The sequence below is a fragment of the Elephas maximus genome, chromosome 4 (genome assembly GCF_024166365.1).
Source record: "Elephas maximus indicus isolate mEleMax1 chromosome 4, mEleMax1 primary haplotype, whole genome shotgun sequence".
Lineage (NCBI taxonomy): Eukaryota > Metazoa > Chordata > Mammalia > Proboscidea > Elephantidae > Elephas > Elephas maximus.
In genome coordinates, this window is record NC_064822.1 from 171,872,442 (window position 1) to 171,898,883 (window position 26,442).

Below are 26,442 nucleotides of genomic sequence, written 5' to 3' on the forward strand. Positions count from 1 at the left end.
GCCCATGAAAAATTGACAGTTGGATGCAGATATTTGGGCTAATGACAATGACAGCAACAATAGCAGCCATCGTCTGGGGACTTACTCTGTACCACAAACGGTGCTTTAACCTCATAAATCCTATGGAGCCAGGTGCCTTATTATTCCCATTTTATTGATGAGAAAATGGAGACAATAAATTTAAGTCATTTGTGAATGCCACATGGCTAGTAAGTGACAGAGCTGGGATTAGAACCCAGAACCAGTTTAACTCCAAAGCCTACGATCTTAATGATGGAGCTATCCTGCAGCTGTAAGATCCAAATTCCCTTTTGTACTCTCCAGTGGGAAGCTGACCAGGAGCCCACTGAGCCCAGGTCCAAGGCTGCCATGCATAGGCAGTATAGGTGCAGCTGAAGAGGGCCATATCCATCATTTCATTTGACTCTTTCAGATGCTGGCAGTAGGAAGGCAGAGAGACATGGTTACTTTCTTTCTTATGTAGAGGGGGAAATTGAGACTTAGAGCAGAGAAGCATCCTTCCCAAGATCATGGCCAGTAGGCGATAGAGGGATTCAAACCCCTGTCTCCTGGCTGGATCCTGAGCTCTTTCTCCTGTATTACAAAGTTGACTGTGTCAGCCCTTGGAGCCCATGCTAAGGAGCTGGAGCTCATCCCCAGAGGGAAATGGAGCCCAGATAGCTTGGTCTTCCTCATACCCACAGCAAAGCCTGATTCTCTCAATAGCTGGAATTATAGAAGGAAACCAAAAAAGTTATTTTATCGTTGACTATATTGAACACTCACTGCTTTTCCATCGTTACCAAAAAGAACAAGTCCATTTTTGGTAACAAGACCAGGCTTCTTGGCACCTTTAATTTCCAGTGGTTCTCCAGGAGGCACGGAGCTACTCAGTAATGATGAGCCATAGAAAGTAACCATCTGATAAAGAGATCAAACCCAGGTTTTGAAATCAGAAAATGAATGCAAGCACCTCTCCCTGAAAAAAAGCCTAAGTCACAATTCTTATCTAGAATAAAATCAGGACACCACAAAGTGTGCAAGGCTGTATTGGCATCTGTAGAGATAATACAAAGTAAGAGATGATCAGCGAATGTGTGACTGACAAGTTTCAAAAATGTCCCACATCCAGAGGACGTAAGTGTACATTTATTATTTATTCACATTGAGATAAATGTGATTGAGATTAAAAGCTCTCACAGACTTTACCTACCTTTAGGCTAAAGGTAGGGGTTGGAGTTGGGGAGTAGAGGTGTTGGGGAGGAGGGAAGATGCAGAGTATTTACAATATACAGTGTGATAGGTGATGGGAAAGTACAAGGTGCTTTGAAGGTCAGTTCAAGGAAACAAGATTAGATCTAGACTGTAACTGAGAAAGCCTGACCGTGATGGAGTTTATTATTATAATTCTATGCCTTCACTATCATTTATTTAGCACAATAGTAACTAACATTTACTGAACACTTACTCTGCGCCAGGGACTAAGTACTTAAATGAATGAACATGTATTAACTCACAATAACCCATAACCTATAAGGAAGGCACTATTATTAGTCCCGTTTTAAAATGAAGAAAGCAAGGAACCCTGTGGTTAAGGATCCTGCCCAAGGTTGTACAGAGAACAGTGGCAGAGCCAGAATTTTAACAGAAACATTCTGCCTTCAGAGTCCACACTCTTAACCACCCTGCTAGACTTCCTTTCTTGGTCCTTCATGAATCCCACCCACTCTTATTGGAATCCAATATGCACTAAGAATCATGCCTGAGCACTGAAGTGATCAAGACAATAACATGAAGCCCTTGCCCCAAGGGCTTCACAGTCTAGTTGGGGGTATGGAGGCAGATAAATAAAGAGACCCTTACAGTATACAATATTCAATAGGCTATGTCAGGGGTAAGGCAAAGCATTGTAGGAATAGAGAAGAGGGACACCCAACCCTGCCAGACTAGACATGTGAGGAGGTCAGGAAACTTTCTAGAAGAGGTGGAACCTGAGCTGAGCCCAACTCCCCACAGAGCAGAAGGCCCTTCACACTCCTGCTCCTGCCCATCCTTCCTGCTTCATCTCTCCCCACACCCCACCTCAGTCCTGAGGCTCCCACTTCATTGAACTGTTTTGCAGTTCCTTGACTGGGCCATACACTCTCCCATCTCTGGGTCATCTGACTTCACCTCTTGCACCTCTTTGTCTTACTCTTCACCTGGCTAACTCTTCTCAAAGTGCGAGCACAGTGGTCGGCTTTTCTAGGAAGCCTCCCCTGACCAGCCTGAGTCTAGACCTCAATTACAGCATTTATCTTGAGTGTTTATTTATTTCTCTGCCTTCTCTATAAAACAGGAAGCTCCTTGAAAGCGGAAGCTATGCCCAGTGTCTGCCTCACAGTAAAAGTTCAATATAAGTCAAGTGTAGGGTGTTTTGTCTTTATCACGCAGCCACAGATCTCTTAGCTAGTCACAAATACCTAGACTCGCAGACCCTCATTACCACCAAGGAAAGATCCAGGGGGGGCTGTGACTTAGTTAAGTTCATTGGAAAAAAAAAAAAAATTGATCCCTAAAACATAAAAAAAAATACCTGTCCATTTATCTCTGTCCAAGCTCCAGGGACTTTATCGTGGCCTCGGATCCAATTATGTAAAACTTCAGCAGACTGATCCCAAGAAATCTAGGAGAGCACAAAGCACAGGCTGAGCCCCCTAATGCTGTGAGTCTCAAAGGCAATAGAAACATTTCTCTCCATCAGTGGCAGAGGTAGGTAGAGGGGACTGGCTTGGAGATCTACATTTTGGAAAGGGAATGATATACTGGGAAGACTTAAAGCCAGAAGGCTAGATATGTTACTGAGTTGCTATAAATACCTTAGCATTTTCCTTTTTCCGGGTATGTTCATATGTTGCCCCTTCTTCTGGCTGGGGAGTACGAGGCGCTTTTCCATCAGCTATGAGTTGGACAGCTTCTACCTAAAGCCAAAAACATTACCTATGTTACAGCCCAGTGATCAACAATGGCATAGTCTGTTTAACTGAAGTTTCAGCTTAACAGAATAATTACATATGAATCTGTTCAGAGAGTCAGATTATGATGGTAACTTCCATTTCTTCGGGCCGTTTTATGTGTCAGGCAGTTTGGTAGGTCCTTTATATAAAATACCCGTTGCAAACAGCATACCAATCCTGTAAGGTGGAAATTATTATTCCTGTTTTACAGATGAGGAAACTGAGGCCTAGAGAAGTTAAGCAACTAGCTCAGATCACAGAATTTGTAGGTGTCAGAGGCAGAATCTGAATCCAGGTCTGTCTACCTCCAAGATCAAGCCTGTAGTCTTTTTTAAATGACTCCCTTGTTTGAACAAACTTTACTCTTCTTTTGGTGATCCAATGGAAATTTCAGGAATATAAATGTAAAATAAATTATTGTGGGTTATTTTTGCTCATCATGATGATTCTGGAAAATGATACATTACTGTATTTAATTAATTTAACTTGCTTTCTAGCTCAGGACACCTGGTATAAAAAAAGTTAAAATCCATTCATGAGATTGATTGCTTTTGGGATGTTTCCTTCATTCTCTTCCATGCCATATTTGTTTGCCTTGAGTTGAGAGCCTCCCCGTTTCACTGGGAGGCCGATGTGAGCTTAAATCTGAGTTTCTCTCCAAGTACTCCCACCTGCTTACTAACCTACAGGTGAGCACATAGAGGGAGCCATCTGGGAACAGAGCCAAGTTGACAGCTTGTTCTACCCACCTCTAGATATAATGCCACCAGGCATAGGATCTAGGCCTGAGCAAATGCCACTGAGCACACATAATATTATGTTTATTGTAATTACCACAGCATTTACTACGCTTTGCATAAATAATGGCATTTGATTCTCACAACGACCCTACAAATCAGGCAGTATTAGCTACATTTCATAGATGAGGAAATCTAGGGGAAGGGGCTAAGTGACTTATCTATTGCCATACAACAAATAAGTGGTAAAATGAGGGTTTCAGCTCAGGTCTTTCTGACCCCAAAGCCCTATGCCCTTAAGCATCGGATGATATGAACAAAGCAATGTCCTCCTTTCTCCTAAATCAACGTCCTCCTCTCTCCTAAATCAACATCTGCTGCTTTGTATAATTTTACTATCCACCTCTGTGTTGACACTTCCACCTTACAAAATTCTCGGAAACATTAAATGGTGTCAAAACCATCTGCTGAACTTTTCAGTATTTTTACAGGCTAATATTTTTACTTTGTGGTGTACATGCTTTGGGCTTTTCAACCAGGGCACATCGGAATAAGTTAAGCAACACCAAATTTCAAACATTTTTAATAGAGTTCAGAATTACACAGCTGTAGCAAAACAATCAGTCATTACAAACAGGGCTGCACATTCAAATACTTGAAAAAAATAAACGGAACCGTTTAATTGCCACTTCATTTGATCACTGCTCTCAGTGGAACCACAAGTCAGTTTCATAGACTAAGAAATTTTTAAAAGTTCAGATTTCTACTCTAAATATACCATCTTACTGGTAAATATAAAACCTAATTTTGTTTTTCAGCTTTATATTTTTACCGAAAATTCATATGGGCAACTTCTCAATAGAAGAAAAATATTTATGCTTTAAAGGTTCGCTAAATTCTTGATGGCATAAATATACTGACCATGGCCTTGATTCCTTCAGGAAAAAGAAATCGATTATAAAGTGCATCCACTGTATCATTGGGTTCGACGTCACACGACCTCTGAAGAAGGATGGGTCCTGTGTCTAAACCAGCATCACCCCAGAAAACAGAAAACCCAGCTTTCTTATCTCCCATAATTAGAGTCCTGAAAAAAGAAAAAATTCAATTAAAAATGCTGGTTAGCTGAGAGATGAGTTGCTGATATTAAAATACATGGGAGCTACAATGGAAAAGTAGATGGTGAACAAAGCTACTGTGAGAAATTAACTGCAGTGCTGGAAGATAGAGAAGACAGGATGCAGAGCTCATAAAAAACAATACCTAACAGTACTGCTGTTTACACGTCTTCATAACCACAGTCTTCCTAGTAAGCACACAGTAGTGACTTAGAGTAAACCAAAAAAGGCGCTAGAGTCCATCATTACTGCCTGTCACGACTTGACTCCCAGATGCCAACTGGGAGGAACAAGTAATTTGCCCGCCTGGGTCCAGTTCCTGCATTGTGCTTGAATAATGAAAAATAAAGTAGAGGATACTTGGTACGATGTGAAGAGAGCTGATTATTAACACAGGTTGTGTAATTCATGTATAAGCTCTTTTAGGATTAGCTCTAGGTTGTCTAAACATTGTAGTGAAAAATAATTAATTTAACTATTTGTATTGTGTGCTCTATAAAGCTTAGCCTAAGAAAAAACGCCAGCCCTACAGGAGCTTATAGTAAAAAATGATAAGCAGTGCATAAAGACAAATACATAAAAATGCATACAGAGAGAGTATGAAATGGGAGGTCAACCACACCCAAAATTGAAATTATTTTTATTTCACTGAGTTGCTGACCAGGCAAGACATCAATGGATGAATTAATTCTTTTAAGAAATAATGAGGAATTAATTGGCATTGTGTTATCAAGAATCTTAAAAATATTCATACACTTTGACCCAGTGATTCCACATGTGAGAACAATGTGAAATGTGAAAAAAACAAAACAAAACAAAACAAAACGTAAGTTTAAGTGTATAGGTATCCATGACAGTATTATTCACAAGACCGAAAAGGCAATCAATTCATGTAACAAAACTTTAAATACAATGAAATATTTTTTAAAATCACATTTCAACAAGTACGGACTTTCTGCCTATTCAATAATTTGAGGGATACCAAGGAGATGTGCCCGTAAAAAAGAGAAGGTAGTGAAGGTGTGAAAGGCCCATTTCAACCCACAGCAATGGCCAGGAAGCCTATAGTGTGCCTATAAAAAAAAAAAAAAAAGTGCCTATAGTGTACCTATATTATCGGGTACTATAGTGTATCAGGCGCTGTTCTTGATGTTGGGGAATACAGCAATGGCAATGTTGAACAAAGTCCCTTCCCTCAGGGAGCTTAAAGTCAACGGGGGAAGACAAACGATGAAGAAGAGAATTTCAGATAACTCAGTGTTTCTCAAACTGAAGTGTAATTGAGATGTTCTATGCAAAAAGAATTCTGTGGTCAAATAAATTTGGGAAACTGTGTACTTGGACCATCTCTTGGAGAATCATGGCATTCACATTCAGGTACATGTCAAAGGCTCTGAAAAGTCCTGCACTAAAGAAGCCCATCATAAACCAAACTTGTCAGACTATAGAACCTTTGTTTGCTCAATACCTAGTTACATTCAATGGAACTAGTGCTCCATGGACTATTCTTGGGAAATGCTATCTTGGTTCATGAAGTGCCTCTGGATTTCAGAAGCCTTCATGCTATAGTAGCAATCAGGACCTCACAATTGTTCAAACAAATTTATTTTCTTGATCACCTAGGTAAAAAGCAGAAAGATTACGAGCAAGGAAAATAGGCTCATATTTTCTGTTATTAAAAAACTCACCAGTTGATAGCAGAGGGTCCTCTGTGCCTGGGAAGGATGGACGGGTGATATATGATGGAGCCATGCTTTGGGCTATCAATGACATCCATGGGGATGAACTGTGTGCAGAAGGGAAGCACGTTGAGCTCGGCATCCACAGATCTGTAGGCTTCCACCACTTCCTTGATGGTCTTGCCCTTGACTCTCCATCTAGGGAACTTGAACACAGGGGTCCCATCTTTTTCTGCAGCCAAAGCTAAGCATGAAAGAGAAGATTATTTTCATTAAAAAATTTCATTGCTATGGATTCATATAAAGTCCCTGGGTGCTTCAAATGGTTAATGTGTTTGGCTGCTAACCAAAATGTTGGCAGTTCAAGTCCACTCAGAAGTGCCTCAGAAGGCTTGGTGATTCACTTCCAAAAAACCTGTCATTGAAAATTCTGTGGAGCACAGTTCTACTCAATTACCTTGATGCAACAGGCTTTTTTTTATGGATTCACATTATTCACAGCTTCATGAAATATTTACAAATAAAACATTGTGACGAACAATTTAGATGCTAACCAAAAATTGTTACAATTTTATCATAATCCATCCATTTTCTAATGTGATCTCTATCTACATATTTAAAGCATAATGCATTTGAATTTAAAAGATTATGGCTATACAGTATTTTGATATTTTACCTGAAGCTCTTTCTTTTTTTAGATAAAAATGATACCATTTTTAATGCAAGTATCTTATTATTCCTAAATAAAGCTGACTTTTAGTCATATATTTCCAGCTTGTCCTTTGCATTGTTCAATTCTATTTTTTAGTGGATTTCATTGTTGTTGTTGTTGCTCATTTTCTTTTTTTTTATTGTGCTATAGGTTTACAGAGCAAATTAGTTTCTCATTAAACAATGCACATATTGTTTTGTGACATTGGTTGCCAACCCTGTGATGTGTCAACACTCTCCCCTTCTTGACCTTGGGTTCCCCATTTCCATTCGTCCAGTTTTCCTGTCCCCTCCTGCCTTCTCGTCCTTGTCCCTGCACTGGTGTGCCCATTTAGTCTTGTATGTATGGTTGAAAAATGTGTATTATTGTTTGTTTTATAGGCATGTCAAATCTTGTGGCTAAAGGGTGAAATTCAGGAGTGGCTTCAGTACTGAGCTAAAAGGGTTTCTGGGGGCCATACCCTCAGGGTTTCTCCAGTCTCTGTCAGGTCAGCAAGCCTGGTCTTTTTTTTTTTGTGAATTAGAATTTTGTTCTACATTTTTCTCCAGCTCTGTCCACAACCATGTATCGTGATCCCTGTCAGAGCAGTCGGTGGTAGTAGCTGGGCACCATCTAGTTGTGCTGGACTCAGTCTGGTAGAGGCTGTGGTAGTTGTGGTACATTAGTCCTTTGAACTAATCTTTCCCTTGTGTCTTGGTTTTCTTCATTCTCCCTTGCTCCAGACAGGGTGGAAAGAGTGGAGTATCTTAGATGGTTGCTCACAAGCTTTTAAGACCCCAGACGCTACTCACCAAAGTAGGATGTAGAACATTTTCTTTATAAACTGTGTTATGCCAGTTGAGTTAGTTACCCCCCGAGAGCATGGTCCCCAGCCCTCAGCCTAGTAACACGGTCCCTAAGAGAGCTTGGAGGTGTCTATGAAGCGTCTATGATTTTACCTTGGTCAAGTTGTGCTGACTTCCCCAGTATTGTGTGCTGTCTTACCCTTCACCAAAGTTACCATTTATCTATTGTCTAGTTAGTGTTTTCCGCTCCCTCATAACCATCAAAAGTTGTTTGTTTCTGTGTGTAAACTTCTTCATGGATGTTTTTATAATAGTGGTCTTATATAGTATTTGTTTTTTGTGATTGACTTATTTCACTTAGCATAATGTCCTCTGGATTTATCCATGTTGTGAGATGCTTCCCAGATTCATCATTGTTCTTTATTTTTGTATAGTATTCCACTGTGTGTATGTACCATTGTTTATGCATTCATCTGTTAATGGGCACTTAGGCTGTTTCCATCTTTTTGCTATTGTGAATAATGCTGCAATGAACATGGGTGTGCACATGTCTACTTGTGTGACAGGTCTTCTTTCTCTAGGATATATTTCTAGGAGTGGGATTGCTGGATCGTATGGTATTCCTATTTCTAGCTTTTTAAAGAAGTGCCATATTGTTTTCCATATGGCTGTATCATTTTGCATTCCAATCAGCAGTGCATAGGATTTCCAATCTCCCCACAACCTCTTCAACATTTGTCATTTTGTGCTTTTTGGATCAGTGCCAGTATTGTCGGGGTTAGATGGTATCTTAAAGTAGTTTTGATATGCATTTCTCTAATGGCTAGCGATAGTGAGTATTTCCTCATGTGTCTGCTGGCTTCCTGAATGTCTTATTTGGTCAAGTGTCTGTTCATATGCTTTGCCCATTTTTTAATTGGATCATTTGTCTTTTTGCTGTAGAGGTGCTGGAATATCCTACCGATTTTAGAGATGAGACCTTTGTTAGATATGTCACAGCCAAAAATTTTTTTTCCCAGTCCGTAGATTCTCTTTTTACTCCTTTGGTGAAGTCTTTTGATGAGCATAAGTGTTTAATTTTTAGAAGATCTCAGTTATCTGGCTTATCTTCTGGATTGTGTGTATTGTTAGTTATGGTTTACATCCTATGTGTGCTGTATATTAGGGCCCCCAGCATTGACCCTATTTTTTCTTCCATGATCTTTATAGTTTTTGTTTTTATATTCAAGTCTTCGATCCATTTTAATTAGTTTTTGAGTATGGTGTGAGGAATGGGTCCTTTTTTGTTTTTTTTTACAGATGAACATCGCGTTTTGCCAGCTCTATTTGTTAAAAAGACTGTCTTTTCCCCACTTAATGGACTCTGGGCCTTTGTCAAAGATCAGGTGACCACATGTGGATGGATTTACATCTGGGTTCTTGATTCTGCTCCACTGGTTAATGTGTGTCAGTTGTTGTACCAGTACCAGGCTGTTTTGACTACTATAGCTATGTAGTAGGTTCTGAGGTCAGGTAGCACAAAAAGCCTCCTATTTTGTTGTTCTTCTTCAATAATGCTTTCCTTATCTGATGCCTCTTTTTTTTCCATATAAAGTTAATGATTAGTTTTTCCATCTCGTTAAAGAATGCTGTTGGTATTTGGAAAGGGATTGCATTGTATTTGTGGATTGCTTTGGGTAGAACTCACATTTCAGTATGTTCAGTTTCCCTATCCATCAGCATGGTATGTTTTTCTCATTTCTGTAGGTCTCTTTTGGTTTCTTGCAGTAGTGTTTTGTAGTTTTCTTTGTATAGGTCTTTTACATCACTGGATAGATTTATTCCTAAGTATTTTATTTTTTTTAGGGGGTATTATAAATGGTATTGTTTTCCTGATCTCTTTTTTTGTAGTTCTCTTTTTTGGTGTATAGAAATCCAACTGATTTTTGTATATTTACAAAAATTATACCTTTATTGCTCATCCAGCTACTTAAAGAACATAGATAGCTTTGAATCTGGAGCCAAACGCCAACATCAAGAAAAAAAAAAAAACTTAGACGTTGTTGTGTCAATTTCAACTCATAGTGACCCTGCAGGACTTCATGTCCAAATTAGACATAGCCTCTGACATAGTTGGAAAAATCAAGCTTCTTCTCCCCCTATCTCTCAGGGGCAGGTCCCTTTTATCACAAGGCAAATTGTAGACCTAAACATATTGTCCATGCTAAACAGGCAGATGCCAGAGGATGAAGGGAAGAAGTTGCTGAACTGACCTGAGCTGAGGTGGTCTAGTTCCCTCTTCCAAACTCACCAATAAGGTAAGTCAGTGGAGAATACATGCTCTGTGTAAGGTTGTGCCATACTGAAGCAGATCTGAGGCTCCTTCCTGAGGAAAGTGTCTCTTCCCCAGAAATGACTCCCTCCTATCTTCTTTTTTTACCTTCATGTGGAAGTGTGATGGCCTTCCAAAGTACACCCAGCAAAAGCCCTTTTTTTCCATAATAAAATGTCATTTTTACTACCCTTTTGGTTAGCAGCTGTAGCTCTTAACCACTGTGCCACCAGGGTTTCCTTTTACTAAGTACATACCTTATATACATAAAATACATATATATAAATAGATTTAAAATAAACTTTATATGTATTTATTTATTTATATTTATTTTCCATCGATAACACAAAACAACTACATTTTAGGCATTTTCCAGAAGTCTTAACTAAGGCGTTTTTATCCACATTTTTTGTTTCCTTTCCCATTCTCCCCACCAAGCACCAACAATCACTGGTTCACCATGTGATGATGCCTCCATGAAAAAGCCTAAACTCTGAAGCCTAAGTAAGACCTGCAGGACTCTGGCCATGAAAGCTACGCCTTAATCGATCCATTCAGAAGAATTTGAGAATTTGTGAACAACAATGATTACAAAATGTAAATGATCGTAAAATGTTCAAAAACCTGTAAACAACCCAAATGTGAAATGACAGGAAAATGGATAAATGATTGATTTTAAAACATGTGGGGGAAATTAGGAGAAAATTATGAAAGAAGTTCTCATTTTAAAAATGTGCTCCACTGAGACAGGCTTGAGGCATCCAGCTGTTGGGTTCTTCTGTTGATTTTTGGCTGCTCCAGGGAATAAGAATATTCACTGATGTGATTATTCATTATGAGCCAGAAGCAGCGCTGAGCACTTTATACATATTATCTCATTTAATCCTCGCAGTAGCCACGTGAAATAAGTACCACTGAACTGAAGCTTAGTGAGTTTAAGTCACTTGTCCAAGGTCACATAGAGTAAGTAAAAGAGTCAGCATTAATTCCCTGACTCCAGACCATATGCTGATAACAATATACTGCACCACTTCCCAGGTTCCTCTATAAGTCAGGTTGGTACTTTGTCTATTTCTAAGTCCTCCCAAGAGCCCAATGACCATAACCAAAGGAGAGGTGGTCCTGGCCCTGCGAGCAGTCACTTGGAAAGGGTTTATTTCCTAGAATCCACTCTGAAAGGAGGCTGAAAAGTCACATGCTTGCAATTCCTCTGAAGTGCACGTACCTGTTAGAGGCTGCCAGCTGTGCCCTATTCTTCCTTTAGCAATGGACCTCTCTGACTCTAGTTGAACACATACCCACCCTGAATAAAATCTATTATGTCTCAGCCTCTCTTGCAAATAGATTTGGGCTGTGACCAAGTTCTGGTCAATAGGATATGAGTGGGAGTAATATGTGCAACTTCTGGATTATGCCATAAAGGGCTTGCCCTCTACTTCTCCTCTTTACCTTCTTGCTTGCTGTAGTGAAGACTAGATGGTTGGGACTGAAGCAACTACTTTGGACGAGAGATGGAAGCCCAGTGTTGACAACAGCAAAACAACAAATAGAAGGAATCTGCACTGGCTCTGGATAGCCAACCCAGACTTGAGAAATGAGCATCTATCTAATTTAAGCCAATATTATTTGGGGTCTCTTTGATTTAAAGCCAAACTTATATTCCAAATATCCCCCACAAAATGCTGTTAGGAATACATAATGATGGGTCAAACGGTGCCAGCAACAGGAATCTGTCCCCTTCTTCCTTCAGAGCTGGGAATTCATGAAGCAGGTCCCCTTGGAATTCCCCAGGCTGAGATAACCTTCTTCTGAAACAAGAATCATTTCTAGTTCAAGCGATTAAATTCAAGTCCATATGTGCTCTTGGCCCAATTTTGTTTTTAGCTTGGCTCTTAAAAAATAATATTAAGATATAATAATTTTTTTTTCTTGGCTGTAATCATTTTAATTTTTCTTGTGCTTTAAGTGAAAGTTTACAAGTCAGTCTCTCACACAAAAACTTATATACACCTTGCTACATACTCCCAGTTGTTCTCCCTCTAATGAGACAGCCCGCTCCCTCCCTACACTCTCTCTTTTCGCGTCCATTTCACCAGCTTCTAATCCCCTCCACCCTCTCATCTCCCCTCCAGGCAGGAGATCCCAACATAGTCTCAAATGTCGACTTGATCCAAGAAGCTCACTCCTCACCAGCATCCCTCTCCAGCCCATTATCCAGTCTGATCCATGTCTGAAGAGTTGGCTTTGGGAATGGTTCCTGTCCTGGGCCAACAGAAGGTCTGGGGGCCATGACCACCGGGGTCCTTCTAGTCTCAGGCAGACCATTAAGTCTGGTCTTTTTACGAGAATTTGGGGTCTGCATCCCACTGCTCTCCTGCTCTCTCAGGGGTTCTCTGTTGTGTTCCCTGTCAGGGCAGTCATAGGTTGTAGCCGGGCACCATCTAGTTCTTCTGGTCTCAGGCTGATGTAGTCTTTGGTTTATGTGGCCCTTTCTGTCTCTTGGGCTCAAAATTACCTTATGACCTCGGTGTTCTTCATTCTCCTTTGATCCAGGTGGGTCGAGACCAATTGATGCATCTTAGATGGCCACTTGCTATCGTTTAAGACCCCAGAAGCCACTCTTCAAAGTGGGATGCAGAATGTTTGCTTAGTAGATTTTATTAAGGATATAATAATTTTTAAAGTACTTACAAAGAATTAGAATAAACCCTAGAGCTGCTTCTTCTGAGAATAAAAAAAGTATAATTCTGATGTTATCACAGATCACTATTTTCCAATCAATGTGTTGCACTTTACCAGTCATTTATGAAGATCCAAGTAATAAGCCAAGATTTCTAGTCCCTCCTTCTTATTCCCTACCTGTAGTATTTGTGGATTTTTATCTGTCTTAAACCCATTTCTCAACATAACTATGGCTTACAAAACAGGATCACACTGTGGCTTGCTTTAGGGTTGGCCATCTTCTCAACCCACCAAGCAGTCCCAGCCATAATTTGTAATAAAATAATAGCATATCTTATGACCCCATATCAATTTTTGTTACTGGGACTGGCATTTCCTTCATTCCCACTGGCATCTCTGCATTAGGCATTATTCTGCATGTGCCATAGCACCTTTGGAAAGTCATAAGTGTGTTCCAGAAAAAAAAAAAATACAAGCCTAGGAATTCTTCTGATGGACCTGATGGAGACTAATGGGAAACCTCTTAATACAATAAGGACTTGTGCCTTTGTCTTGGGACCCATAGAGAAGAGAAGTCTGGGGTGTCCACATCTACTATGAAAATAGACTTGGCATGAGAAGGCCTTCAATAGGTGATGTGGAGGAGGAAAAGCCAAGAGGGGGGTGCACAGTCTGGGTCTTTGGTGCCTGTGGCAAAGAAGTGGGAGTACAGCTCATATCAGGGCCCTGAGATTAAACAGCTGAAATACCAGTATAGATTCCCTGACCCAGTTGTCCCAAGATACACTCACCCAGTGGGTCAGCTTTTCCATCCATGTCTGGAACCGTGAACACTCCCACTACACGGTGGCCCTCTTTCCGGAGGTGGCTGTAGACTTCTTGGCCAAAGAGGCTCTGACCGATAAGTGCCAACTTCAACTTGTTTTTGAAATAAACCTGCAGAACAATTCAATGTTAGCATGGATAGGAGACATGAGGATAATAAACCTTTTTTTCAGTCATACAGGATGACTTAAGGACTACGAAAGGCTCAAAGCTCTATAAAATAAAATTTTTATTCATCTGCACTGAACTGTGGATCTGAAAAAATTATGGATGACATTGTAAAGAACAGAAATTCCAGAACACTTAACTGTGTTCATGAGGAACCTATACTTAGACAAAAAGGCAGTCATTCAAACAGAACAAGGGCATACCGCATGGTTTAAAGTCAGGAAACGGGTGTGTCAGGGCTGTAGTCTTTTACCATACTTATTCAATCCAAGAAGTTGGAATGGGGCATTGGAAGACGATTCATTAACAAGCTGCAATAGGCAGATCACACAACCTTGCTTGCTGAAAGCGAAGAGGACTTGAAGCATCTACTGATGAAGATCAAAGACCACAGCCTTCAGTATGGATTACACCTCAACATAAAGAAAAAAATCCTCACAAATGGACCAATAAGCAACATCATGATAAACAGAGAAAATATTGAAGTTGTCAAGGGTTTCTTTTTACTTGGCTCTGCAATCAATGCCCATGGAAGCAGCAGTGAAGAAATCAAATGACATATTGCACTGGGCAAATCTGCTGCAAAGGACCTCTTTAAAGTATTGAAAAGCAAAGATATCACTTTAAGGACTAAGGTACGCCTGACCCAAGCCATGGTGTTTTGAATCACCTCATATACATGTGAGAGATAGACAATGAATAAAACCCACTGCCCTTGAGTGACTCATAGCGACCCTATAGGACAGAGTAGAACTGCCCCATAGAGTTTCCAAGGAGTACCTGGCGGATTTGAACTGTGGATCTCTTGGTTAGCAGCTGTAGCTTTTAACCACTATGCCACCGGGGTTTCCAGACGATGAATAAGGAAGACCAAAGAAGAATTGATGTCTTTGAATTATGGTGTTGGAGAAGAATGCTGAATATACCATGGGCTACCAGAAGAATGAACAAATCTGTTTTGGAGGAAGTACAGCCAGAATGCTCCTTAGAAGCCAGGATGATGAGACTTCGTCTCACATACTTTGGACATGTTATTAGGAGGGATCAGTTCCTGGAGAAGGGCATCACGCTTGGTAAAGCAAAGGAGCAGCGAAAGAGAAGAAGACCCTCAATAAGATGGATTGACACAGTGGTTACAACAATGCGCTCAAGCATAACAATTGTGAGGATAGTGAAGGACCAGGCAGTGTTTCGTTCTGTTGTACACAGGGTCGCTATAAGTCAGAAGCGACTCGATGGCACCTGACCTGTCTCAGACCTTGGTGGGAATTTTATGTAGTGTATTATCTATGCACCATACTAACTTTCTAAAATGTAAATAGTTCTAAAACCCAAGACACATTTGGCCCCAAAGGTTTCAGATAAGGAATCAAGGCCTGCAAAAAACCCACTGTTGTTGTGTCAATCCCATCTCATAGCGACCCTGTAGGACAGAGTAGAACTGCCCCATAGGGTTTCCAAGCCTGTAATCCTTACGGAAGCAAACCACCATATCTTTCTCCCGCTGTTGAGTTTAAACGGCCAACCTTTTAGTTAGCAGGGTTCCTTCAAGGCCTGCACATCATATCATTTAATTTAATCCTCACAACTCCCCTGTTTTATTATCCCCCATTCTGTACCATTTTAATGGATGAATAAATTGAGACTTAGAAAGGTCAGATAACACCCTCAAGTCACAGTGCTAGAAAGGGGGATGGCTGAAATTTGTCTTCAGATCTGTCTGACTCCAAAGCCCATGTATACATTTTAAAAATAAATGAAAATGAGCTACTACCACCCATCTCATCATCTTCCCTTAAAAAGATTAATACCAATCCCCAAAATAGTGATTATTAAGAAATGTGAATACCACTGAACCAAGAACAATCAAATCCACTGTCGAGTGGATTCTGACTCATAGCGATCCCATAGGGTTACCAAGGCTGTAAATCTTTATGGAAACAGACTGCCACATCTTTCTCATGTGGAGCCCCTGATGGTTTCCAACCACTGACCTTTCGGTTAGCCGTCAGTCACTTTAACTGTTGTGACACCAGGGCTCCCTATAAACACCATATGATTAAAAATCCACACCAGTTGCCATCAAGACAATTCTAACTCAAGACAACTCCACAGAGGCACTAAAGTCATTAAACTTTTTAAAGATTGTCTTTAAGCAATTGTTGTTGTCGATAGGTGCTGTCGAGTCAGTTCTGACTCATAGCGACCCTATGTACTACAGAACGAAACACTGCCTGGTCCTGCACCATGCTCACAATCATTGTTATGCTTGAGCCCACTGTTGCAACCACTGTGTCACACATATCTTTGATGGTCTTCCTCTTTTTCGCTGACCCTGTACTTTACCAAGCATGATGTCCTTCTCCAGGGACTGATCCCTCCTGATAACAAGCCCAAAGTATGTAAGATGCAGTCTCGCCATCCTTGCTTCTAAGGAGCATTCCTGGTTGTACTTCTTCCCAGACAGATTTGTTTGTTCTTTTGGCATTTCATGATATATTCAATATTCTTCGCCAACAGCAAAATTCAAAGGTGTCAATTCTTCTTTGGTCTTTCTTATTCATTGTCCAGCTCTCGAATGCATATGATGCAACTGAAAATACCATGGCTTGGGCCAGGTGCACCTTAGTCTTCAAGGTGACATCTCTATTTTTCAACACTAAAGAGGTCTTTCACAGCAGATTCACCCAACACAATACATTGTTTGATTTCTTGACTGCTGCTTCTATGGGGGTTGATTTTTGATCCCAGTAAAATGAAATCCTTGACAACCTCAGTGTTTTCTCTTTTTATCATGATGTTGCTCATTGGTCCAGTTGTGAGAATTTTTGTTTTCTTTATGTTGAGGTGTAATCCATACTGAAGGCTGTGGTCTTTGATCTTCATTAGTAAGTGCTTCAAGTTCTCTTCACTTTCAGGAAGCAATGTTGTGTCATCTGCATAACGCAGGTTGTTAATGAGTCTTCCTCCAATCCTGACGCCATGTTCTTTTCATACAGTGCAGCTTCTCAGATTATTTGCTAAGCATACAGATTGAATAAAAAAATGAATAGGTATGGTGAAAGGATACAGCCCTGACGCATACCTTTCTGGACTTTAAACCACGCAGTATCCCCTTGTTCTGTTCAAACAACTTCCTCTTGATCTATATACAGGTTCCTCATGAGACCAATAATGTGTTCTAGAGTTCCCATTCTTCCCAATGTTATCCCGCATTTGTTAAGATTCACACAGTCGAATGCCTTTGCATAGTCAATATAACACAGTTAAAAATCTTTATGGTATTCTCTGCTTTTAGCCAGGATCCACCTGACATCAGCAATAATATTATCCCTGGATCCATGCCCTTTTCTGAATCCAGTCTGAATTTCTGGCAGTTCCCTGTTGATATACTGCTCCAACTGCCTTTGAATGAACTTCGGCAAAATTTTACTTGCCTGTGATATTAATGATAATGTTCAATAATTTCCACATTTGGTAGGATCACCTTTCTTGGGACTAGGCATAAATATGGATCTCTTCTAGTTAATTGGCCAGGTTGCTGTCTTCCAAATTTCTTGGCATAGATGAGTGAGCGCTTCCAGCGCTGCATCCATTTGTTGAAACATCTCAATTGATATTTCCTGGAGCCTTGTTTTTCGCCAATGCGTTCAGTACAGTTTGGACTTCTTCCTTCAGTACCATCGGTTCCTGATCATATGCTACCTCTTGAAACGGTTGAAAGTCAACCAATTCTTTTTGGTATCAATGACTCTGTATATTCCTTCCATCTTATTTGGATGCTTCCTGCGTCATTTAATATTTTCCCCATAGTCTCCTTCACTATCACAGTTCGAAGCTTGAATTTTTCCTTCAGTTCTTTCAGCTTGAGAAATGCCGAGTGTGTTCTTCCCTTTTGGTTTTCTATCTTTAGCTCTTTGCACATGTCATTATAATACTCTACTTTGTCTTCTCAACCCACCCTTTGAAATCTTCTGTTCAGTTCTTTTACTTCATTTCTTCCTTTTGCTTTAGCTCCTTGACTTTCAAGAGCAAGTTTCGGAGTCTCTTCTGACATTCATTTTGGTCTTTTCTTTCTTTCCTCTTTTTAATGACCTCTTGCTTTCTTCATGTATGATATCCTTGATGTCATTCTACAACTTGTCTGGTCTTCAGTCATTAGCGTTCAACACATTAAATCTATTATTGAGATGGTCTCTAAATTCAGGTGGGATATACTCAAGGTCATACTTTGGCTCTCGTTGACTTGTTCTATTTTTCTTCAGTTTCAACTTGAACTTGCATATGAGCAATTGATGGTCTGTTCCGAAGTCAGCCCCTGGCTTTGTTCTGATCGATGATATTGAGCTTTTCCATATCTCTTTCCACAGATGTAGTCAATTTGACTTCTGTGTATTCTATCTGGCAAGGTCCACGTGCATAAAAAAAAAAAAAATTTTTTTTTTTTTTTTTTTTATAGTCACCGTTTATGCTGGTGAAAAAAAGGTATGTGCAATGAAGAAGTTGTTGGTCATGCAAAATTCTATCAAGCGACCTCTAGCATTGTTTGTATCACCAAGGCCATATTTTCCAACTACCAGTCCTCCTTCTTTGTTTCCAACTTTCGAATTCCAATCACCAGTACTTATCAATGTATCCTGATTGCATGTCCAATCAATTTTAGACTGTAGAAGCTGATAAAAATCTTCAATTTTTTCATCTTTGGCCTTAGCGATTGGTGTGTAAATTTGAATAATTATCATATTGACTGGTCGTCCTTGTAGGCGTATGGATATTATCCTATCACTGACACTGCTGTACTTCAGGACAGATTTTGAAATGTTCCTTTTGACGATGAATGCAATGCCATTCCTCTTCAAGTTGTCATTCCCAGCATAACAGACCATATGATTGTCCAATTCGAAATGGCCAATACCAGTCCATTTCAGCTCACTAATGCCTATGATGTTGATGTTTATGCATTCCATTTCAGTTTTGATGACTTCCAATTTTCCTAGATTCTTAGTTTGTACATTCCACGTTCTGATTATCAATAGATGTTCGCAGCTGTTTCTTCTCATTTTAAGTTGTACCACATAAACAAATGAGGGTCCCAAAAGCTTGACTCCATCTACATCATTAAGGTCAGCTCTACTTTGAGGAGATAGCTCTTCCCCAGTCATCTTTTGAGTGCCTCCCAACCTGAGGGGCTCATCTTCCAGCCTATATCAGACAATGTTCTGCTGCTATACATAAGGTTTTCACTGGCTAATTCTTTTCCGAAGTAGAGTGCTGAGTCCGTCTTCCTAGTCTGTCTTAGTCTGGAAGCTCAGCTGAAACCTGTTCGCCATGGGTGGCCCTGTTGGTATCTGAATACTGGTAGCATAGCTTTCAGCATCACAGCAACACACAAGCCCCCATAGTACAACAAACTGAAAGACCCTAATTAAGCAATTACTCCTGTAAATTCTCCCCAAGTGGAGCCTTTTCACAATGTTCAAGGTCAATACACTGATACCACAATTGTTAAACCGAAGCTGGGAAGCCATCAGAGAAAGTAGGGTACACGCAGGTTTGTGGGTGTAGAGATGATCATCAAAGGACTACAACTTTCTTGTGTGGTTTCATGAGTCTGAGTCCACTTGATGGCAACTGGTTTACTGGTACCTTCTTGGCAACAGACCAACTCCAGTTCTCCAGAACTCTCTCCACCTTTTACTCCTCCATGTCAGAATATGGCTCCACAGGGTTTGGACTTAAAACTTTTTTTTTCCCCCTTCAATCTGAATGGGGCTCTCTAATGTTCTGGAAAGTCATTCTAAATAAATAGAGTCTCACTATGAAAATGTGTTTATGAAAAAACCTACTTTTTCCTCACTTCCTACTTTATTACTGGGCATAGATAGTATCCCATTTTAGGCAAGAAACTTAAAAGAACACCAGTTGACACTTTCCCTATAATTAAGCTGACAATTAAACAATTATGATTTTGGTTTAAAAACTCTTTCCCGGGGCCAGTTGAAGGTTATATCCCAAAAGAGCTTATTTAAGCTTCAACTTCCAAAAATGCTTCCAGCAAACTGATTAACTATAATAGCAGCATAATCTGCCTACAGATAATGAATGTGGACGATTTCATTTCCTCTCATCTACAAACCAAAATGTGCTGTAAATATTCTATCTTCAAATCCTATATTTAATGCCGTTGCTTGAAACAGGACCCATGTGTTGGCTATCTTACACATTTTGGCTTTACCTCATACCATTACCAATGCCAGATACTTTTACGACATTTAAATACTACTTTTGAAACACACAAGAGCCAAGAGGCTGAGCTGACTCAAATGTAATGTACTGCTTAGCTGTCATGTAGTTAGTTGGAGTTCGAGTCCTGATTCAGCAGTCTCCAGAATGACAGCTTTTAAAGAAACCATGTCAGTATCTTTGGGAACACTTCATTCATTCAAACACCTTCTGAGCTGTATGCTAAAACTGAAGCTACAAAGGTGAGTTTTTCACACTGAGAAATTTTCAGATTATAAATATGTTTATAATGAATTAGCAGAATTCCAGAAAACGGGACTGGGATATTTTACCAAAGTCTTATTTCTCCAAGTGTGGTTTGAGGACTGGCTGTCTGTGAGATGGCTGAATCAGCTGGGAGGACTTGTTAAAATGGGGATTCCTGGCTCTCATGCCAGATTTGCTGAGTCTGAGTCCTAAGCCTGGGAAGCTGCATTTTAATATGCTCTCCAGTGATTCACAGGGAACACTAAAGTCTGAAGATCTCTGTTCTAGGGAGAATGTGTCTCTGCCCACAACATAAAAAGATTCTGCCCTGGGGAGTCTGGGTCAGGAAAAATGGGCGAAAAGAACAGTAAACATTTTAATGAGCCCCTACTAAGTGCCAGGTATTTCATGTATCTTACTGCACTCAGATTGCTCAATTACTATCTGAGACAGGTATTCTTAACCCACTCTTACAAGTGAAGAAGTTAAGACACAGAGCGCTTAAGATGTAGTCTGGAGTCCAACAGTTGCTAAGTAGCAGGTCTGAGATTTGAACTCTAGTTAGCACCCCAGCACCCACTGTTTTTCCGTAATACCAGCTGTGAAATCTTGAGCTGGGCCTCATTTTTCCTTATCAACTAAAACTGGAATAGTAACAGTACTTATATCACAAGGTTCTTATGAGGAACTAATGCAATAAAGTATATAATGCAATATTGGGGTATGTGGCAATAGTAAATGTTTAATAAATGTTAACTATTATTATTATTGTACCACAAGTAACACCTAGGCAAATAAACACGATGAGAATAGTGATCTCCTATTAGAAATCAACTCAACGAAAACTCTTTGGAGTCCACTGGTGATACAAAAGGGTTAATGCACTTAGTTGCAAATGGTAAGGTTGGAGGCTTAAGTTCACCCAAAGAAAGGCCTGGCAATCTACTTCTGAAAAATCAGCCACTGAAAATCCTATGGAGCTCAGTTCTACTCTGACATACATGGGGTCACCATGAGTCAGAACCGACTTGACAGAAACTGGTTTTATTGGGAATTACCATGAAATGGAAGGCATAAAGATCAATATCCTAGCATTAGTGAGCTGATATGAGCTGATAATGGCCATTTTGAATCAGACAATCATATGGTATGACAAATTGAAGAGGGATGATGCTGCACTCATAGTCAAAAAGAACATTTCAAGATCTATCCTGAAGTACGATGCTGTCGGTGATAGGATAATACCCATACACCTACAAGGAAGACTAGTTGACACGATTATTATTTAAATGCACGCACCAACCCCTAATGCAAAGATAAGGAAACTGAAGATTTTTACCAACTTCTGCAGTCTCAAGTTGGTCAAACATGCAATCAGGATGCACTGATAATTACTGGTGACTAGAATGCAAAAGTTGGAAACAAAGAAGGATCAGTAGTTGGAAAATATAGCCTTGGTGATAGAAATGATGCCGAGGATTGCATGATAGAATTTTGCAAGACCAATGATTTATTTATTGGAAATACCTCTTTTCAACAACATAAACTACAACTATACTCATGGTCCTTACCAGATGAAGTACACAGGAATCAAATCAACTACATCTGTGGAAAGAGACCAAGGAGAAGCTCAGTGTCGTAAGTCAGAACAAGGCCAGGGGCCAACTGTAAGACAGACCTTCAATTGCTCATACGCAAATTCAAGTTGAAGCTGAAAAAAAACTAAGTCCGTGAGAGCCAAGTACGACCTTGAGGATATCACACCTGAATTTAGAGACTATCTCAAGAACAGACTTAACACACTGAACACCAATGACTGAAGACCAGATGAGTTATGAAATGACATAAAAGACATCATACATGAAGAAAGGAAAAGGTCATTGAAAAGACAAGAAAGACCAAAATAGATGTCAGAAGAGACTCTGAAACTTGCTGTTGAATGCAGAGTAGCTAAGATAAACTGAAGAAACAATCATGTAAAAGACCTGAATAGAAGATTTCAAAGGACAGCTCAAGAAGACAAAGTAAGGTATTATAATGAAATATGCAAAAGACCTGAAGTTAGAAAACCAAGAGGGAAGAACATGTTCAGCTCAAGCTGAAAGAAATGAAAAAGAAAAGAAAAAAATTCAAGTTGCAGTACTGAAGGATTCTATGGGCAAAATACTGAACAACACAAGAAGCATCAAAAGAAGATGGAAGGAATACACAGAGTCACTATACCAAAAAGAATTGGTTGACATCAATCATTTCAGGTGGTAGAATATGAGTAAGAGCCAATGGTGCTGAAGGAAGAAGTCCAATCTGCACTGAAGGCACTGGCAAAAAACAAGGCTCCAGGGTTGATGGAATACCAATTGAGATGTTTCAACAAAGAGATGCAACGCTGGAAGCACTCACTTGTCTAAGCCAAGAAAATTGGGAGACAATAACCTGGCCAACTGACTGGAAGAGATCCATACTTGTGCCCATTCCAAAGAAAGGTGATCCAATGGAATGCAGAAATTATTGAACAGTATCATTATTATCATACGCAAGTGAAATTTTGCTAAAGATAATTCAAAAGCAGTTGCAGCAGTACATCGACATGGAACTCTTAGAAATTCAAGTCTGATTCAGAAGCGGACATAGAATGAGGGATATTATTGCTGATGTCAGATGAATCTTGGCTGAATGCAGAGAATCCATAAAGATGTTTACCCTATGTTTTATTGACTATGGAGAGGCATTCGACTGTGCGGATCATAAGAAGTTATGGACAATATTGTGAAGAATGGGAATTATAGAACACTTAACTGTGTTCATTCAGAACCTGTACATAGGCCAAGAGGCCTACCCCCAGAAAACCAAACCCACGGTCATTGAATGGATTTCAACTCGTAGTGATCCTATAGGACAGAATAGAACTGCCCCACAGGGTTTCCAAAGAGCGCCTTTTGGTTAGCAGCCAGAGGCTTTAACCACTATGCCACCAGGGTTTCCAGACCAAGAGGCATTCGTTCTATAATCAGGAAAGGGTGCATCAAGGTTGTATTCAGTCTATATACTGAGCAAATAATTTGGTAAACTGGACTATATGGAGAAGTACAGGGCATCAGGATTGGAGGAAGACGGGTTAACAATCTGTGATATGCAGATGACACAACCTTGCTTGCTGAAAGCAAAGAGGAATTGAAGCACTTACTGATGAAAATCAAAGACTACAGCCTTCAGTACGGATTACACCTCAAGATAAAGAAAACAAAAATCCTCACAACTGGACCAATAAGCAACACCATGAAAAATGGAGAAGAGATTGAAGTTGTGAAGGATTTCATTTTGCTTGAATTCACAACCGATGCCCATGGAAACAGCAGTCAAGAAAGCAAACTACATATTGTATTGTGGAAATCTTCTGTAAAAGACCTCTTTATAGTGTTAAAAAACAAAGATGTCATTCTGAGGACTAAAGAGTTCCTGACCCAGCACCATGTTATTTTCAATCACCTCATATGCATGCAAAATTTCGACAAACAATGAATAAGGAAGAGCGAAGAAGAACTGATGCCTTTAGAATTATGGTGCTGGTGAAAAATACTGACTATACCATGGACTGCCAAAAGAATGAACAGATCTGTCTTGGAAGAAGTATAGCCAGAATGCTCCTTAGAAGCAAGGATGGCGAGACTGCATCTTACATACTTTGGACATGTTGTCAGGAGGGATCAGTGCCTGCAGAAGGATGTCATGCTCGGTAAAGTAGAGGGTCAGTGAAAAACAGGAAGACCCTTAAGAATACGGACTGACACAGTGGCTACAGCAATGGGCTCAAGCATAACAATGATTATGAGAATGGTGCAGGACCAGGGATTATTTCATTCTGTTGTACATAGGGTCACTACTAGTCAGAACTGATTCCACGGCACTTAACAACAACAACATGATGTTAATGAGTCAGGATTAGAGGCAGCTATGTTAATGAGGCAGGACTCAATGTATAGGATTAGATTGTATCTTGAGTCAACCTCTTTTGAGATATAAGAGAATTGAGCAGAGAGGAAAGGGGCCTCATTACTACCAAGCAAGAAGAGCCAGGAGACGAGTGAGTCCTTTGGATTTGGGGTCCCTGTGCTGAGAAGCCCCTAAGCCACGGGGAGATTGATGACAAGGACCTTCCTGCAGAGCCAACAGGGAGAGAAAGCCTTCCCCTGGAGCTGGTGCCCTGGTTTCAGACTTCTAACCTCCTAGACTGTGAGAGAATAAATTTGTTTGTTAAAGCCATCTACTTATGGCATTTCTGTTATAGCAGCACGTGATAACTAAGACACTGACCCACAACAACTAATTCTAACTCTTATCTGTGACACGAACTACAAATGCAGTACTTCTTCCTCTAGCTTTGACCACCAGAGCTAGGTCATACCTCAAAAGTTAAAAGGCATAGTTCTCCAGACTGGAAAGACTGCCAAAGACTTCAGACTCCAGCCACAAGCTTGAGAGGCCCCACAATACCATCACTTCTGATCACCTGCTGGCTGCAAATTCAGGGGTTCCCTCTACCTCTCAGGTTGTCAGCCATAAGCTCAGGGGTCCCTGAGCCCCCCTTACTTCTGACCTGGTGGCTACAAATCTGGGGATTCCCATTACCTCCTTGGATCTGACAATTTGCTTAGAATAACTCACAGAACTCAGGAAAGTGGTACAGTTAGGATTAGTTTTATTATAGCAAAAAATGATACATGAAGAGACACATAGGTTGAGGTCTGGGAAGGTTCCCAAGGCAGAGCTTCCATGCCCCAAAGGATGAGCTACCTCCCCCCATGCACTGATGACTTTCACCAACCAGGAAATTTATTACGCTTCAGTGTCCAGAGACTTCATGGAGGTTCCATTATACAGACATGATTGATTGAATCATTGCCCATGTGGATGAACTCAATCTACAGTTTCCCTCCCCTGAGGTCAGGCTGATATCACCTGGTGGGTCTTTCTGGCCCAGACAGCCCCCATCTAAGAGTTATCTTGTCAGCATAACCTGTCAGGTAGGTGTGGTCTGGAACCTCTTCGTGAATAACAAAGACTCCAAACACTGGAGAAATGCCAAGGTTTTAGATGTTAACTCTCAGGAACAAAGGACAAAGGTCAAATTCTTTGGATAAAGTTCATTGTAAATCTCACAACACACAAGGCAAGTTAGTAACACATTGCTAGGATAGGAGAAGAGCACAGCGTGGGCCCAGAAAGGGGAAGACTTCCCAAGAAGAGAGCTTCTTGGCTGAATCTTATCTTGGGAGTTGGCCAAGACAGGGGAGGGGATTATGGGGCCCCCATGTGAAATTCCAGACAGAAGGAGCAGCATTTACAAAGAAATGAATGAGGGAACACAGTGTGTCCCACACTGGAGTGGGCAAATGACACTCTAGAGAGAGGCGAGGGACCTGTTGGAGGGCCTAGCCCATGCCAAGTGACGTGGAGCTTATTGTGTTATGAAGATTCAGTTGGTATATGTCTAAAGCATTTGCAACAGTGCCTGGCACATAGTAAGTGCTATGTAACGCTATAAAGCAGAAAACAAAACCAAACCCACTGCGGTTGAGTCGATTCCGACTCATAGCGACCCTATAGGACACTGTAGAACTGACCCATAGAGTTTCCAAGTGCCTGGCGGATTCGAACCACCGGCCTTTTGGTTAGGACCCTTAGCAGTTAACTACTATGCCACCAGGGTTTCCATGTAATGCTATAATATTATTATTTCTTCAGGATTTAGACATAGTGCTTAGTAAATAATAGATGATTAAACATGGTTTGAAGTTTAATTTGGAGGCTCTAAAAACAGAGCTAGACACCAAAACAGGAAGTTGGGCAATGAGAAAACAAGTTGGGATCTGGTTGTTAGAACTGGGCTATATGGCAGGTACTTGGTTCCAAAGAGCAGGGAAGGTTCCAACCTCCTGAGCT

The 26,442-nt window shown here is 40.4% G+C and overlaps 1 protein-coding gene across 1 annotated transcript in view; it reads right to left on the minus strand.

Moving 5' to 3' along the window:
* The window catches only part of ALDH1L2 (aldehyde dehydrogenase 1 family member L2), a 92,230-nt gene that overhangs the window by 61,547 nt on the left and 4,241 nt on the right, over positions 1 to 26,442 (minus strand). The window contains exons 2-7 of the mRNA XM_049884233.1: positions 13,812 to 13,956; positions 6,540 to 6,774; positions 4,655 to 4,820; positions 2,859 to 2,960; positions 2,576 to 2,665; positions 787 to 921 (exon numbers count right to left, since the gene is read on the minus strand). Coding sequence (XP_049740190.1) covers positions 787 to 921; positions 2,576 to 2,665; positions 2,859 to 2,960; positions 4,655 to 4,820; positions 6,540 to 6,774; positions 13,812 to 13,956 — 873 coding nt within the window. The remainder of the gene's footprint in view (positions 1 to 786; positions 922 to 2,575; positions 2,666 to 2,858; positions 2,961 to 4,654; positions 4,821 to 6,539; positions 6,775 to 13,811; positions 13,957 to 26,442) is intronic.